Below are 16,511 nucleotides of genomic sequence, written 5' to 3'. Positions count from 1 at the left end.
CAATTTCTTGAATATAACTTTAGAATGTGGTTTTTAATAAGAATTTCATTCAGTTTTTTTTTTTTTGTTTTTGACAACTTCTAAATATTAGAATATGAAAACCAACAGTCATGAATTTATTCAACTATCTTCCTCTTTGTTTCCGTATTTTTCTAAACCAACATTCTACAGTTTTATTTAACTATCTTCCAAGAGGAAGAAGTGACTCTTTGGTTCACTTCCGATGTCTTTTTGTCTTTTGGTGATGCATTTATTTTCTTGGGATATGTTCTAAGTCTCTAAATTTCTTATGTAAATATTAAAACTGTTTGTGATATAAAAAAATAAAAGACATGAAAGATGTTTCATATTCTTTTTAAATTTAGGTATGTTTATTTTTAATGAGGATAGACAAGTGACACTTTCTTCACTGCTGATGTATCACTCAGATGGAGAGAGTTGGCCATCTTTAATAGTATAGATTCATAAGCAGCCACATATTTTATCTTTCAGAAATTTGTAATGTATTTCTTGATCTCGAAGGTAAAAATGTTGAAGGAGACAAGATCCCTGTTCAAAGCAGATCCACCATCTATCTTCTCAATGCAGTCTTTGAGTCTTGTGTTATAGAGCAATAGTTGTGTCAGTGCAGCTTTCAAAATATCCATACCACACAAGAAGTTACTGAAGAAAGTAATGATATCTTTGTGCATCAATTCTATCGCGGTCTTCCATCTGCTTCCAAAGTCTTTCACCAGCGGCTCTACTTCAGCAATTTTGATTGAGCTCTCTGGATTTGAACTTGAATCCTCAGCCGCTACACATACAGCAGGTTAGTGGTTACTTGAATTAATTGATGAGTGTGAGAACTGAGGACAAGAAAGATAGAAGTTGCTTACAGTCTTGAGTTTTCACAAATTTGATCAATTCATTGAAATGCTCCACCAGCAATTCTTCCTGCGAGGCAAATATGAACAATCAAAAATCAAGATTGAGTTGACATCAAATTTAAGGTGCAGGCTAGCTACTACAAAGCCATGCTTGCGCTATAATCATGAAGCAAATTATAGAATTTCGATAAACTCAAACTGCAACATTGGCCTTTACCACGAATAACGAAGTGTTTCTCTTTTGCAATCCCTCAAAATGCATTTGAATTTTCCCACCTTCTGGTTCAGCTTCCTAAATTACAAGAAGATGATCAAAGCAGATTCTTATGGTAGGTCAGATTCACTTACATGGGTGCACTTAAACATGGGACGGTCAAGGGTCCAACTCACCTTCAGCACAGCAATTGTCATATCGTAGTTGTTAATGAGAAACACAATCTGTTGCTTTGGCCTTGGGAACAACTTTGAAAGCTTAAGAATCAAGCTGTCTACTGCCATTCTTAAACGCTCCAAATTGATATCCAGCTGCAGAGTTTCATTAGACAAAGTCAAGCACTTTGAGTGACAAGCTCCAGGTAACACATATCATTCGAGACAGAGGGAATGATTAATCATTACGAACCTGTCCATCTCCATACTCAACATTCAGGTGAATAAACGAAGCAGTGAATTCAGCAAAACGCCTCATGACATAGTGAGGATGAACATCATCTTCCCATAATGTCTCTATGTTTGCATCTCGCAGACTGTTGAGGAGTAAGTCAAACACCATCTTGAAACGTGGCCATAAAGATATATTAACCTGCTCAATTTTAAAAGTTAACAGATTCATTTACAGAGGACTATATAACCTAAGGTTTTGCAAGTCAAACAGCTTCAGATATACACAATAGTAATGAACAATATCTTTTTGTTTTGCTTTAAACTGGAAAGTTAATATACACTTAAGAATAGATCAAATAGACTAAAAGAGACAAGGAGTTACAAACCTTGTCCAGATATGAATCCAAGCATGGAATCCTCCGGCGAGACATGATAAGCTGTGAAAACAGTGGCAAATTAAGCATTGCTTAAAACACAAAACCATCATGACCCTTGCAAAAGGGGAATATAAGCTATACTAGAGTATCATCTGTTGAGGCATAAATAGGTTGTGGAACACTTATGTAATCAAGAAACATCTGAATCATTAGTTTGCAAGACATTATTAAGTAATAAATATCTTACCATACTTCACTGGACCACTAATTTCTAATGCATTATCACATAAGAATGTGACTTATAAACAATGCAAAAGGGAAGATAACCAAAATACCTTATTCCAAGAGATTCACTAATAAAACACTCAAACTAGTTATTGGGTCATAGTTAATACCTGATTCCGGTGTATAATGCGAACCATAAGCATCAGACCGATAGCATCAAAACAGTTTGAAAGGACCGCATCAAAGTGCTCATCGATGACAGAGTATGGACCTGTATCATGGAGAATTTAGAATTTATTCAAGAAAATTCTTACACACTACTCAACACCATATCGAATTATATATGTAACTATCTTGGAAGGATCTATACAGCAACCAAAATCCTCATAATATGGTATAGCAAAAGAGATATAGATTTAGAAATTACCAGCAAAAATTTCATATAATATGGACTCTTCACCAAAGAAATCATCACAAAATAAGTACTTGTTAAAATGAAAACAAATATCATTAACCAAGGGGTGTTGAGCTATGAGCAAAAATAACACAAATATAATAGGGGAAAAATAAACAGAACTCAGAAGTAGCTGTATCCATAAGTAGTTTGTGCAAGCTTCTGAAGAGCATTTCATAAGGATATTTGAGAAAGCTGGCTTCTGCTATGTGCGGGATCAATGCAGGTTGATCAATTTCCTACATCAGACAACATAGTGATACTTGAGTCTTTTAACCAACTTTTGAGATATCACAATACAGAAAGGTGTCAAGTGAAGGTAGGAGTAACAAAAATCAGCAATGCTAATCACTGAATAATATAAATATTTACCTTTATAATTTGTATCCTATCACCCAAAGCAAAAACGGCAGAACGGTTCTTTCGAGGCTCCCTAGCTCTTGAGAAGAGGCCGATGGTTCTTCTAGTCTCCACCCCAATCAAGTCATTTTCAGTGGCTATATCTAACTGTAGTTTCTCAAGTGCTTGAATATAAGCATGAAAATGTGCACTTAACACCTGAAACCAGATCTCACAATACATTAAATGTTACAACAATTGAAAGTCTAAGTACAAAGTAAAGAACTAACTTCGTGTAACTCTAGCGAGACAAAAGGCTCGAATGAAGAACAACTTGCATGTAAAGATGCACTTAAGTGTAATTAAGACTATATAAAGGATATAATAAAGATAAAGAATCAAACAAGATAAAGAATATCACCTTGTTCATGGTATCAATGTATGCAGCACGGACATCCACAAACACTTCTTTTCCATGTTCTTTGAGGAAGGAGATAATATACCTATCATTAAAATTGCAGAAAGTTTTGTCAATATATGCATTCAAGAGCTAGGGAAGCGTTGTCCAATAGTAATTTCACTAAGTGAAACCAAGTCAAAGGGCTTTACAGAGCCATATGACTCACTTGTACTTTAACAACACACTTTGTTGAAGAATCTGAATGTTTGTTTTGGGTTTCTTCAGGGCTATAAGCTTCTGGACAATAAAATCATAAACCTGCAAAAACAGAAATAAACATATTGCATAAGAACATTAATTTAGAATGCTCATACTATACTTTCAGCGGCATCATAGAAGAACTCAAACGTATAACATAAAAATACATAAGCTGTTTAGGGATCAAGTAACAGAAAAAGTAGGATCAAATAACCTTGGAAATAGCTTTTTGCCGGAGCTTTTCAAGCTCAGGCTCTACATCTTTTAAAGCTTTCGAACTTTTAGCCGCGGGATCTGCTTTTATAAATTTCAGCTTGTTGCTCAGAATTTGGAGTGTTTTCATATACTCTTCATTCACCTGAAGAAAGAGTACAGCATATGATTACACAGCACCAGAAACACATGCAAAGATCCTCAAATCCGACACCTTAACAGAACAGAGAGCTACATCAAAAATACCTCTCCATCAACAATGACATCTATCATCTTTGGTGGCACAATGATGTCTTCGACAAATTTTGCTAGCTTTGATTCAGCCACCTGTTCAAATAGAAGAGCTCATTTGGATGAGTCACGGGTGGAAGCAGAAAGAGATAATAACACTAATAGCAGTTACTGATTGGCTATACCCTGCGGTTTTACAATCTCAAAACCATGTCCATTGACTCTTCTTGAAGAGTCTTTATGTCTGAACTTTTAGAACCAATCTCCTCCTGACAGAAACAAAGAAGCAAAGAGGGTATAATTAGTTTACAAAGGAACCTATATAAGTATACCAAGAGTAGCATATTCTCCTATCAAGCACAAGTCCATAAACACACACAACATCATATAAAAATGTCTAATTTGCGTGAAGTACCTGAAATCCACTGAGGACAGTTTCCATTTGTGACAGGATGCTGTCACAGTCACGAATCTGATCGTGAAGTGAGACTAGCTCATCACTTTCTTTTATGTAATCCTGGGTATTCACATGGATGGTAAAAACATTCAAGTAAGTTACTCATAACACAAACTTGTACGCAAGTAAAAAATAACAAGGTGCCACAATGTATCACAAGTAAGAGAATATATATATAGAAAAACCTGAATGGAATCCAATTCAGCCTTCTGTAGATTGTTTTCTACACCTTTTGCGTATTCTCTAAGTTTGGCACCACTGGACAGTATATTGGCAACAACCTGAGCTTTCACACGAACAAGATAGAGAGATCTTATCCTTGTATATCTAAAAGTCTATTCATGTACAGAGTAACTCAAAAGAACAGTTTGATCATCACCTCATCAGTTTGAAGTTCTTCTAGTTCTTGCTGAAGCCCTTCCAGTGATATATCCTCGCTTTCCAAGAAAAAAATTGAAAAGAGTAAAGTCGATGTTATGAATGGCCATGGGGCATAAGGAAAGAGAAGCAGAACCATATATTTGTCATATATACTTGAATTGAGGTACACAGAAGAACCATGACGTACCTGCACGAATCATCTTCGAAAGCCGAGTCTCGGACAAACGCTCCTAAATCAAATCCATGTTTCTCAAGATTACTGAAGTCGGCCATAGCTTGACCCTATGTTCTTCTTAGATAGAAGACGACCAGAGAGAATAGACGCAACACCTTCGATAAACGACTTGATACGAGGCCTGTGGTTTCGACTTCGATCGTGAGAAAGAGATTTCAGCAACCTTCCTTATAATCCAAGTCAGGTTAATTGTTGGACGTTAATTTCTTATTGAATATATTAGGAATATAAGACTTAGGGATGATAATTAATGACGGTTCAATCTCAGAAAATATATTCTCGTTTTTTCTCTTACAGATATTGTCGGGAAAAAAACCCAAAAAAGCCTTCAAATAATATATTCACTCTCTGACCTAAAAAAATTCATACAGGTTTGCAGGTTTTGTTCTTGTCGATAAGAACTAATAACCCCTGGGAGTGGGAGTTCTGCTAGGATTCACCTTCTTTAAATCTGTGTTAATAATTTTATCTAAATTTTAATATTTGACAGTAATAAAATAACTTTTCAGAGATCTTTTTGAAGAGAAATTTTATATCAAAAAAGACAACAAAGCAAAAAAAAATAACTTATATGACAACAATTGAAATTGAAGTGTATACGAAATAATTAAATACTACTTAACATAAAATTTTTTATATATATTATATATATTATTTAACCTTATTACATCTCAAAAACTAATTTGTAATAATTCTATACTAGATTAAAAAGTAAATATCAGGTTGCAACTTCTCTAACCAGTAAAAAGTTTCAGTTTGCAGCCATGGCTATAATAACTGCATTCTCTGTCCTCTCCTTTCTCAAATTTCTCATCCTTGTTACACTAACTTTATACCTTTGAAAATAGTGAATTGTGGATAGACATTCCCATGAAAGTTTTCCATACACTGAAAATACCGTAAAGTGGGACAACAGTATCAAAAGACATTACAGGAACTCTTTAACTGGTTTGAAAGCTATATCACATAACACAATAATACTGGCGCTTTAGATTCACTAGCTTAGAAAGATTGACTTATCTTACAATACTCTTCATATTCAGCCACATATGTTATTTTTTTTCAAAAAGTCTTGGAGTATTTCCTGATCTCGTACATGATAGATTGAATGGAGACAAGATCCCTGTTCAGAGCAGATCCACCATCTATCTTCTTGATGCAGTCTGTGAGTCTTGTGTAATAGAGTAATAGTTGTGTCAATGCAGCTCTCAAGATATCCATACCGCACAAGAAGTTACTGAACGAAGTTATGATATCTTTGTCCATCAACTCAATCGCTGTCTTCCATCTGCTTCCAAAGTCCCTCACCAGTGGCTCTACTTCAGCAATTGTTATGGACCTCTCTGGATTTGAACTTGAATCCTCAGCTGCTACATATTTTACAGTTTAGTGGTTTATTTTGACTTAAATGATGTGTGCAAGGAAGGACAAGAAAGAAAGAAGTTCCTTACAAGCTCGACTTTTCACAAATTTTATCAAATCACTGAAATGTTCCACCAGCAGTTCTTCCTGCGAGATTAAAAAACATGATTCTAAGATAACGGACACATAATAATAACACATGTTGGCATTTTTCCACGGTCTTTGTTTATCTTGACCAAACAAAAGTCACCATTATCGAAACTTGAACGAGGCTGTGTTGACATCGCTATTACAAAGCCATGCTTGTGTTCTAACCATGACACAAATTATAAAGGCAACAAAACTTCGAAAAGTTAAGATAAATCAAATTGCAACATTGGCCCTTACCACAAATAACGAAGTGTTGCTCTTTAGCAATTCCTCAAAATGCATTTGAATTTTCCCACCATCTGGTCCCGCTTCCTAAAATACCAGAAGATGAGTTTAAAATATTATTCTGGTAGGACAGATTCAATAGATAGAATATTGATTCGTAAAAAGTTTGGATATGCTGACTGATTCAGAAAAGGCATTTTAGGGTGCACTTAACATGAGACGGCCAAGGGTTCAACTCACCTTCAGCACAGCAATTGTCATATCGTAGTTGTTTATGAGAAACACAATTTGCTGCTTTGGCCTTGGGAACAACTTCGCAAGCTTGAGAATCAAGCCATCTACAGCCATTCTTAACCGCTCCAGATTTATATCAAGCTGCAAGGGGTCATAGACAATGTCACGCGATGATTAAGCCACGAGCTCAGTAACACATATCATTGGAGACAGAGCCAATGCTTATAACGAACCTGCCCATCTCCATATTCGACATTCAGGTGAATAAACGAAGCCGTGAATTCAGCATAACGCCTCATCACATAGTGTGGATGAACATCATCTTCCCATAATGTCTTAATGTTTGCATCTCGCAGACTGCTGAGGTGTGAGTCAAACACCATCTTGAAACGAGGCCACAATGAAATATTAACCTGCTCCGTTTAAAAATTGTAAAAGATTCATTTAGAGAGGACTATGAAATCTAAGGAAATCAACCATAGCCACATCTATTAGCTTATACTTAAAATCTATCAAGACCTTCCAAGTTGTACCCAAAAAAAAAACACATATACTGACCAAGTGAAAACAGCTGCAGATGTGCACAGTAATAATGAATCCTTTTTATTGCTTTAACTACTACATATATACAAAAGAGTATATCAAACAGAATAAAAGAGAGAGAGTTATAAACCTTGTCCAGATATGAATCCAGGCATGGAATCCTCCGCCGAGACATTATAAGCTGTAAAAAAAGGAGGGAAATTGAGCATTGCTTAACACTTAGTGGACATAAAAACTATCATGGCCCTTGCAAGAGGCCAGAATCATGAAAATAAGTAAAACTAAAGCTATACTAGATAATCATCATCATGAAAATAAGTGAAACTAAAGCTATACTAGATAATCATACAGTTGATGCAAAATATAGACTTAGGGTGGAACGCCTATATGGACCAGTTGAAGGTATGTAATCTAGAAACATCTTTCCTAAGACCAGTGTATCTGAATCTTTAGCTCGAGAGACATTAAGACTCCTCCTTCCAATGCTGAGTTAATATATATCTAACCATACTTCACCGGAGCATTAACTTTCAATGCATTCTCACATATGTATTGCCACTAAAAAAAGGTACAAAAGGGAAGCTAACAAGATTACCTGATTCCAAGAGATTCACCAAAACACAGATAAACTAGTAATTGGGTTAGCGTCAATACCTGGTGGTGGTGTATTATGCGAATCATAAGCATCAGGCCGATAGCATCAAAACAGTTTGAAAGAACAGGATTGAAGTGCTCATCAATGACAGAGAATGGACCTGTGCCATGGAAAGTTCAGTATATTTCCAAAACAATGCTTTTATTATCATATCAAAAGTTGAAGGGGTTAAGCTTTTTATCCGGAAGAAGGCAAGATAACTTTTTAAAAGCTCAACACCATAACAAATTTGTAACAACTAAGTAACTAACTTATCAATATATACAAGAGTACTAGATATACTGATGTGCTTTGAAACAGTTATCAATATCCACATTGTTTGGTTAATCAAAAAGGAGATAAATTAGAAATTACCTGCAAAGATTTCATAGAATATGGACTCTTCACCAAAGAAATCATCACAAAATATATATCTGTTAAAAAATGAAAACAAATAACATTAGGGGGTTGAGCGGCGAGGGACAGTAACATAAATACAAAAGGCGGAAAATCAACAGAACTCAGAAGTAGCTGTATCCATAAGTAGCTTGTGCAAGCTCCTGAAGAGCACTTCATAAGGATATTTGAGCGAGCTGGCTTCGGCTATGTGAGGGATCAAAGCAGGTTGATCAATTTCCTACAGCAGACATACCGAAACTTAAGTCTTTCAACAAACTTTTAGAATATAATAGGGGTAACTAAAATGGTTAAACCAAACAAACTTTGGATTTACTTCCTCTACACCGGAAAAACCAACTTGATACTCAACCACATTGATCCAGATTGAAAGTGAGAAAAATATTCAAAACTTGCATCTATTTGAGGAGCCTTCATATTACAGATACATATTGTTATAAAAACAAAATTGAAAAGAGTCAAAAATTTGATTCCTATAATTTCTAACCTAAAACCAATTACCAATATATCTGAACCAAAAATCAAAGTGGGCAGTGGACCTGCCTTGGTGTATATTACGTTAATAATACTTCTAATCCTTTTGTAAAGACGCACACCTAGCACCATCTTTTGTATAAAGAGTCAGAAAGGCAACTCAGATTTTATAATGAATTCGCTAGAGCATGTAGAATGGTCGAGAAAATCAATCAGGAATGCTAATCGCTATTAATCAAATACCTTTATAATTTTTATCCTCTCACCCAAAGCAAAAACGGCAGAACGGTTCTTTAGTGGCTCCCTTGCTCTGGAGAAGAGGCCAGTGGTTCTAGTCTCCACCCCAATCAAGTCATATGCTGTGGCTATATCTAACTGTAGCTTCTCAAGGGCTTGAATATAAGCACGAAAATGTGCACTTAACACCTGAAATCAGATCTCACACCACATTAGGTGTAACAGCGATTGAAAGATTAAGCTAACAAACAGCTTTTTATCTAACCTGCATACAGTCTTTAATCATCACAGCTCAATTAACAAAGAAAACAACTAGCTTTGTCCAACTCTAGTGAGAATACACGAATAGAATAACTACTTGCATGTAACATGCCATTGGATGTTGTTTTCACTATCTATCTATTTGCAGAGATTAACATAAGACAAATCTATCTGTTTATCCTTTCTCATCCAACTTAGACTATAAAAAGGAGTTGCAGGATGTGCAAGCAATCAAACAAGAAAAAAATATCACCTTGTTCATGGTATCAATATATGCAGCACGGACATCCATAAACACTTCTTTTCCATGTTCTTTGAGGAAGGAGATAATATACCTATCATTAAAATGTAATTGGTGAATGAAGTATATATTTACATAAATTTACTGTAGAAGCAATATAATATCAAGCTGGATACCAGTAACATGTTAAATAAAACAACATTGCTGATATCACACAGGCAAATCCAAAGCAAGATATCTAACCAAATCCTTTGTAAGGTGATAACCACATATACAACTATAAGAAAATAGTTAACAGAAACATACATGCAAGACAGGAAATGTTGTCATATAGTAGTTTCACTATGTCTAACCAAATAAATGGGTTGGAGAGCATAACTCACTTGTACTTTAATAACACACTCTGTTGAAGAATTTGAATGTTGGTTTTGGGTTTCCTAAGGGCTATAAGCTTCTGGACAATAAAATCATACACCTGCAAAACGGAAAAAAATCTTGCATGAGAACACATTAAGAATGATCACGTTCATGCCCTTCAGCATTGGAAGAGAACAAAAGCAAATGACGCATAATTAGTACAGTACTATAAATTCAATGAATTTACCCCAGATGGCAACTTTTTCCTGGCCATAAAATCTTTAGAGTGAAGGAAAAATGATTCATATCAATGAGGTAAAATAAGTTGGGTTTATCAGGAACATATTTTTCTGTACTTATTTATCCAACAATTAACAACTTCACGAAATATGTATGTATCAAATGTCTGTTTTGAGTCGATAGGTACGTAACTGTTTGGACCTTACACACTCCCTCATACGAAATATATAATTGTTCGGTTATAGGTAACGGAGAAAGTAGATCAATAACCTTGGAAATAGCTTTTTGCCGGAGCTTTTCGAGCTCAGGCTCTACATCTTTTAAAGCTTTTGAGCTTTTAACTGCTTGATCTGCTTCTACAAATTTCAGCTTCTTACTCAGAATTTCAAGCGTTTTCATATACTCTTCATTAACCTGAATAAAGAAAATGCTATGAATATCAGATAAGAAATAAAAATACCCTCAAATGCACCCCTACAGTTTTACCAAAACACGTACTCAGGGGACATACAGATAGAAGGACTACGTGGTGCAAGAAAACTAAATGAAGATAATTTTAAAAATTTTAGTTATACTACATTGCACATATACTAAAGCCTAACTAGACATGTTGTTTTTCTATTTTTCCTACGTTTTTCATAGTACAACATATGCAAAAAAACAGTAATTCGTACTGCATCAAAAATAATAAGACAATATACACAACATGAAGAGATCCTAAAAATTTGAACCCTACCAAAGTAACATAAAAACAGGGATTATAAAAATACCTCTCCATCAACAATTACATCGATCATCTTTGGTGGCACTATGATGTCTTCAACGAATTTTGCTAGTTTTGATTCAGCCACCTGTTCAAATAGAAGAGCGCATTTGGATGAGTCACGGGTGGAAACAGCAAGAGACAACACTAATAGCAGTTACTGATTGGCTATACCCTGCGGTTTTTCAATCTCAAACCCATGTCCATTGATTTTTCTTGGAGAATCTTTATGTCTGAACTTATAGAACCAATCTCTTCCTGAAAAGCAAAGTGCGAATTTAGATTACAAGGAAAATATAGATACGTAGTTTAAAGTACGGATAAAGAAGATTAACACACACACAAACTATAAAATGTCTAATTTTCAAATACCTGAAATCCACTGAGGAGAGTTTCCATTTGTGAGAGGATGCTGTCACAGTCACGAATCTGATCGTGAAGTGAGAGTAGATTATCACTTTCTTTTATGTAATCCTGGGTATTCATGGAGGGTTAAAGCATTTAAGTAAGCTACTCACGATGTTGAAAAAATTCCCAAACTTGTAGACGAAAAAAGTATGTTACATGGCAGGTAGAAAATAACAAGTGACACAATTGTATCAGAGGTAAGAGAAAATAGCAACCTCAATTGAATCCAATTCAACCTTCCGTAGATTGTTCTCTACACCTTTTGCATAGTCTCTAAGTTTGGCACCACTGGATAGTATATTGGAAACAACCTGAGCTGACACACAAACAAGATAAAATAGGACATCATATCCATGGGATCCAAGAGTCTATGACTAATCCACATTCTTATTTTTCAGATTTCAAAATTTTTTTATCTCAGTTCTGTGAATAGCTAACCTCATCACTTTGACATTCTTCTAGTTCTTGTTGAAGACCTTCCAATGATATATCCTCACTGCCCAACAAATCGTTTTGAAAAAGAGTAATGTCTATTAGATCAAGTGCGATAGGAGATCATTCTAAGCAGAATAATAAAGAGAAGCAGAAGACATTAGAAGGTTTACCTGCCTGAATCTTCTTCAAAAGCCAAGTCCCCAACAAATGCTCCTAAATCAAATCCATGTTTCTCATGATTACTAAAGTCACCCATTGCTTGGCCCTAAAAATAATTTTTAGATAGAAGACCAAACGCGAATTAGAGACAAAATTCGACAAATCATATAGGATCCACGAATAGGCTCGAAAGATCACGAATGTGAAAAACGATTTGCAAGCTTACCAATGCGTCAATGGAAATGTCAGACATCTTGCTAAGTTAACCAGAATGCTCGATCTTTCTCAACCTATACAAAGAATTTACAGTGAAAGCTTTCGTAAGAAATTAGGATTCAGAAGATGTTTGAACTCCGAGGGAAACGAAATCAGAATTCTCGAGAGATCTACCTTTCGAGTCTCTGAGATCAGTTTGAATCCGCCATTACAGTCTTCTTCTTCTTCTTCTTCAGATTCGTCTTCTCCAAAATCTGATTTTGATTTCCTAATTCAACAGAAAAGCCCATTAGGCCGTTAAAAGATAAAATTATAGGAAACGGGTTAATAAAATATGGGTCGCCTGTTAAAAACCCGTTTTGGTATAAATCATAAAACAAAACCTCAGTAGAAACCCCAAAGTGACGCTTTGACGCTTTTGTACTCGTCGTTTCTCTCGGAATTGTGTAGAAGATGATGAAGCAAGCTCGCATTTTGCTCTCCAGGTTACCCTAATTCCTCGTTTTTTTCTCAAGAAATTCACAAATTAGAACCCATCTCTGATCTGGGTTTGTTTGTTTTTTTCCCCAAAAGCAGGAGCCTTTGCGATCGAAGTAAGTCACTCTTGGAAGAGAAAGTGAGAGCTACGACGTTGCGTGGTTTTGCAAGCTGGTCAGGTTCTTCTGCATCTAGAGGTGGTTTCTCTGGTCAAAAAGGTAAGAACTTTGGTTTGTTCCGTTTTAGTCTGTTGTAAAGTGTGGTTGCCCTAATTTGTTTTGCTTGATTCGAAAAGATGCTGCAAAGCCTAGTGGTCGAGTGTTCGCACCTTATGCTATTTTCAAGGGCAAAGCTGCTCTCTCTGTTGAACCTGTTCTCCCCACTTTCACCGAAATCGATGTATGCCCTTTTTCTTTTTTAGTTTTGTGTGTGTTTCTTAATCTTAAGGCTTTTAGGTTCACATTATTACTTACTGTTTTGTTTATAGTCAGGAAATCTTCGGATAGAGCGTCGTGGATCTTTGAGGATGACTTTTATGCCTTCTAGTGGTGAGCGTAAGTACGATTCGGGACAGAAACAGGTTTTGATCTTTTGCTCTCTCTCTCTCTCTCTCTCTCTCTCTCTCTCTCTCTCTTATCTTCTTCACTTGTGTTCTTTCTTGTCTGATAAATTGATTTTTGTTTGCTATATACATCATTGCAGTTGTTTTCTTTGTCACCTACGGAAGTTGGATCCTTGATTAGCATGGGTTCCAAAGACAGCTCTGAGTTTTTCCATGACCCTTCCATGAAGTCAAGGTTTGTTTTATTTTTTTGCTTCAACAGATGATGATGTTACTGCTAATTTTTCGCTTTTTAACACAGCATTTTCATGTTCTGACACACACATGTTTTTGACTCCTCAGTAATGCTGGTCAAGTCAGGAAGACATTGTCAATTAAGCCTCACGCGGATGGTAGCGGCTACTTCTTCTCATTGAGTAAGGCTTCTAATCTATCAATATTAATATTACTAGTGTGATATGGATCATCAGTCTGTATCCTACTGAAGTAGTTAGTTACGGGAGCTTTCTGTTTGGTAAATTTAGAAGCTTGCACTTGTATTAGTAGTATTGTAGTATGGCGATAACAGTTTTCCGCAGGAAATGGCTTTCTTTATAATAAAATACTTAGCTTCTGTGGTTTGTTGCAGGCGTTGTCAATAACATCCTCAATACCAATGACCGTTTTGTGGTTCCTGTCACAACAGCTGAATTTGCAGTGATGAAGGCAGCTTTTAGTGTAAGATTGAGATTTTTTAATTCTGCATTTTCTCTGTTCTGTTACTATTATATATCAGTTCGAGAACCAAAAACAAAGAGCATTGCTATCCTGTCATTTTTTAGCACATGAATCTAGATCAAGTGTTTATTATTTACGGAGAGGATGTTTGTGATTGTATCTTAATCAGATTTTGTATTTTGTGCAGTTTGCCCTTCCACACATCATGGGTTGGGATCGCGTAATAGATCAAGTTGGTACTGGAACGCAGAAGACTACTTCACAACATCTAACGACTGGTCCTCAGCATATTGAGCAGGAGTGGGATAAATGAACTTATAGAGTAGTAGGAACGGAGTAAATTGACAATGCACATGTTCTTTTTTCTGGAATTTGGTGCACACGAAAATCGGCATGCTTTGTTTTTGAATCTAACATATCCTCTTTAAGACTTCTAATCATATAGGGCTTCTGCCCGTTTTCATTTGCACATATGTTATTTTGCAGTAAAAACATTTTGGCTTCAGCTTTCTACTTAAGACAGATTCAACCATCATAACATACAAACTTCAAGACCGAGAAACACAATATCAAAAAGAAACTAGCGAAGGAGTGTCATCTGTTGAACATTGACAGGATATGCATCGGAAGGTGGGCCATAGAAAGCTCGTCTAGCCAGAATGGAGTTAGCAGTCTGAGTAGGGTGGAATGCATCCCAAAAGACGTACTGACTCCTATTAGGACAAGGATTCTGCATTGGCAGACATGTGATCTGTCCTTGGTTCCTCCCAATCCCGCAACAAGCCCTGTCCACTACGCTGAAGCCTGCACCATAAAAAAAACCCTGTTTTCTAAGAGTAGAAAGCATAGAAGAAACTCCATTATAACAGCCATAATCCAAGAGGGAGGTTTACCGTAAGCAGCTGGGTTGTTTAAGATGTCACCAATTGCGCTATATGTGTTCCCATATACAAAGATGGCTCCAGGTGATCGCTGGTTCAGCTGGTCAACAAGTGACTTCAGCCCTTCGTTAAATGTGCCTAGAATCTGATTCACACTGTCAACGCATCTCCCAGGTGGTCCAGCACCGGTGGCTCGTTGGTTTGGTATGCAGCCGAGTGGTGCTACTCCAGGTATAAATATTTTTCTTAGACCGAGGCTGTACAGAGTCTACACAGATTCAAAAGATTATTAGAAGATTGAGTAAAGGATAATAATACCCATACGAAGGTTTGACGTAACATACAAGAAGTTGCCGAGCGTATTGACTGAGAAGTAGATTGGCAAAGTCAGCCGGTCTGTATCTGAAGCTGGAGGAGTATAGATTAGGCATAAGGTAGTTGTTGATATAGTCATTACTTCCAAAAACGAGAACCACAAGCGATCTTGCTAAGTAGTTCGTAAAGTTTTGGGGACTCATCATCGTTCTCAATTGGCTCAGTGTTGTCTCTAGATTCACCATTTGCTGGCTCAGGGTGAATCTTGCCCCCTGCACACACCACCATCAATCCTCCATCCATTTTAAGAATGTCATATCTTTTAACTAAAAGTGATGACACAAAACTTAAAAAATATATATACATAGTGGTAGCCTGATTCATCGAGGATGCCAGCAGCTGCAGACGCGTGATTTACTCCTTGAAGGATTCTATTGCCTGATGTAGTTGGATCCGCAAAGGCAGGAGGCGATGGAATTCCTAACAACTGAGCTGTTTTCACAGAATAGTTGGTGTTTAAAAGTACGATAAAGAGAGTACTAAAAACAGTACCAAATTAAATGAACTTAAATCTTACCTAGAAGATCAATGAAAGTCAAGCCGTTGCTAAATCTGCCAGTAGGACGGAAGTTCAAGTCGATGCCATAAGGGAGGTAATTGGCTCGAGCTACAGACTGGAGAAAGTTGTTGTTCCCAGAGTCGACCAACGAGTCTCCAAGTACAAACATAGCCGGAATTCTAGCTTGCCCGGTGACCAACTCAGGCTGCTGTAATATAACAGAAGCCATCACGGCAAGTATCAACACATATCCTCCAATAGGAACTTTCATCTTTTGTCCGTTTGTGTTCATTGTTAAATTAGCTTGTGAAGATTGTTATATAAAGACCCTAAGAATAGCATGCTGCATGTGACTCAAAGGAGTTATCTTCCGGAATTTCTGATTCAAATTGTAACGGCTCTCTCTCACACATTTCGGCTGCTTGCATAGCGAGTCAAAAAGTTTGCATCATGCGTGAAATTTCATAGACTAGAAAATTACGCAAGGCGACATGATCATGACGGAGTTGCTCACCCTCTTCGGATAAAGATCAAGAAAATAGTGAGCTGAAGGTTATCTGAGACTGTAAAGGATAGAGTTGCCACGCTAATCATAGTAAATC

At 36.5% G+C, this 16,511-nt stretch overlaps 3 protein-coding genes and 1 pseudogene across 7 annotated transcripts; 1 reads left to right on the top strand and 3 right to left on the bottom strand.

Annotated features, from left to right (window-relative positions):
- Positions 1-452: 452 nt before the first annotated feature.
- Positions 453-5,971, bottom strand: LOC104753775 (vacuolar protein sorting-associated protein 52 A-like; annotated as a pseudogene). Its single transcript, XR_015585039.1, has 20 exons — positions 5,879-5,971; positions 4,995-5,089; positions 4,806-4,863; positions 4,612-4,707; positions 4,385-4,486; positions 4,155-4,238; positions 3,985-4,065; positions 3,740-3,883; positions 3,494-3,585; positions 3,289-3,370; positions 2,901-3,086; positions 2,653-2,767; positions 2,502-2,561; positions 2,245-2,345; positions 1,859-1,909; positions 1,492-1,671; positions 1,260-1,394; positions 1,087-1,161; positions 879-936; positions 453-796 (listed from the first exon to the last, which is right to left on the bottom strand). The product of XR_015585039.1 is annotated as a vacuolar protein sorting-associated protein 52 A-like (transcript).
- Positions 5,908-13,177, bottom strand: LOC104750975 (vacuolar protein sorting-associated protein 52 A). 4 transcript variants are annotated; one of them, XM_010472836.3, is made up of 22 exons: positions 12,782-13,177; positions 12,573-12,666; positions 12,409-12,472; positions 12,194-12,288; positions 12,027-12,084; positions 11,804-11,899; positions 11,553-11,654; positions 11,355-11,438; positions 11,188-11,268; positions 10,688-10,831; positions 10,204-10,295; positions 9,833-9,914; positions 9,325-9,507; positions 8,712-8,827; positions 8,566-8,624; positions 8,211-8,311; positions 7,687-7,737; positions 7,247-7,426; positions 7,020-7,154; positions 6,792-6,866; positions 6,494-6,551; positions 5,908-6,409 (listed from the first exon to the last, which is right to left on the bottom strand). In XM_010472836.3, the coding sequence occupies exons 3-22, from the start codon at positions 12,433-12,435 to the stop codon at positions 6,105-6,107; spliced, it is 2,124 nt and encodes a 707-aa protein (XP_010471138.1). In that variant the 5' UTR covers positions 12,436-12,472; positions 12,573-12,666; positions 12,782-13,177; the 3' UTR covers positions 5,908-6,104. The 4 variants fall into 4 exon arrangements, 2 of the variants coding, with proteins under 2 accessions (XP_010471138.1, XP_010471137.1); XM_010472835.3 differs by having other exon boundaries at positions 5,908-6,412; positions 12,782-12,912; XR_015585467.1 differs by lacking the exon at positions 8,566-8,624 and having other exon boundaries at positions 5,908-6,412; positions 12,782-12,912.
- LOC104750978 (single-stranded DNA-binding protein WHY2, mitochondrial) lies at positions 12,744-14,625 on the top strand. The gene is made up of 8 exons (XM_010472838.3): positions 12,744-12,883; positions 12,975-13,093; positions 13,171-13,274; positions 13,363-13,455; positions 13,578-13,672; positions 13,780-13,853; positions 14,066-14,154; positions 14,342-14,625. The coding sequence occupies exons 1-8, from the start codon at positions 12,852-12,854 to the stop codon at positions 14,465-14,467; spliced, it is 732 nt and encodes a 243-aa protein (XP_010471140.1). The 5' UTR covers positions 12,744-12,851; the 3' UTR covers positions 14,468-14,625.
- LOC104750979 (GDSL esterase/lipase At1g71250) lies at positions 14,342-16,216 on the bottom strand. The gene is made up of 5 exons (XM_010472839.3): positions 15,928-16,216; positions 15,715-15,842; positions 15,380-15,622; positions 15,048-15,303; positions 14,342-14,958 (listed from the first exon to the last, which is right to left on the bottom strand). The coding sequence occupies exons 1-5, from the start codon at positions 16,199-16,201 to the stop codon at positions 14,735-14,737; spliced, it is 1,125 nt and encodes a 374-aa protein (XP_010471141.2). The 5' UTR covers positions 16,202-16,216; the 3' UTR covers positions 14,342-14,734.
- Between the last annotated feature and the right edge of the window lie 295 nt (positions 16,217-16,511).

The sequence above is a fragment of the Camelina sativa genome, chromosome 16 (assembly GCF_030686135.1).
Source record: "Camelina sativa cultivar CO46 ecotype springtype chromosome 16, ASM3068613v1".
NCBI lineage: Eukaryota > Viridiplantae > Streptophyta > Magnoliopsida > Brassicales > Brassicaceae > Camelina > Camelina sativa.
The sequence above is the reverse complement of the archived record's forward strand: the minus strand, read 5'-3'. Positions and strand labels throughout refer to the sequence as shown.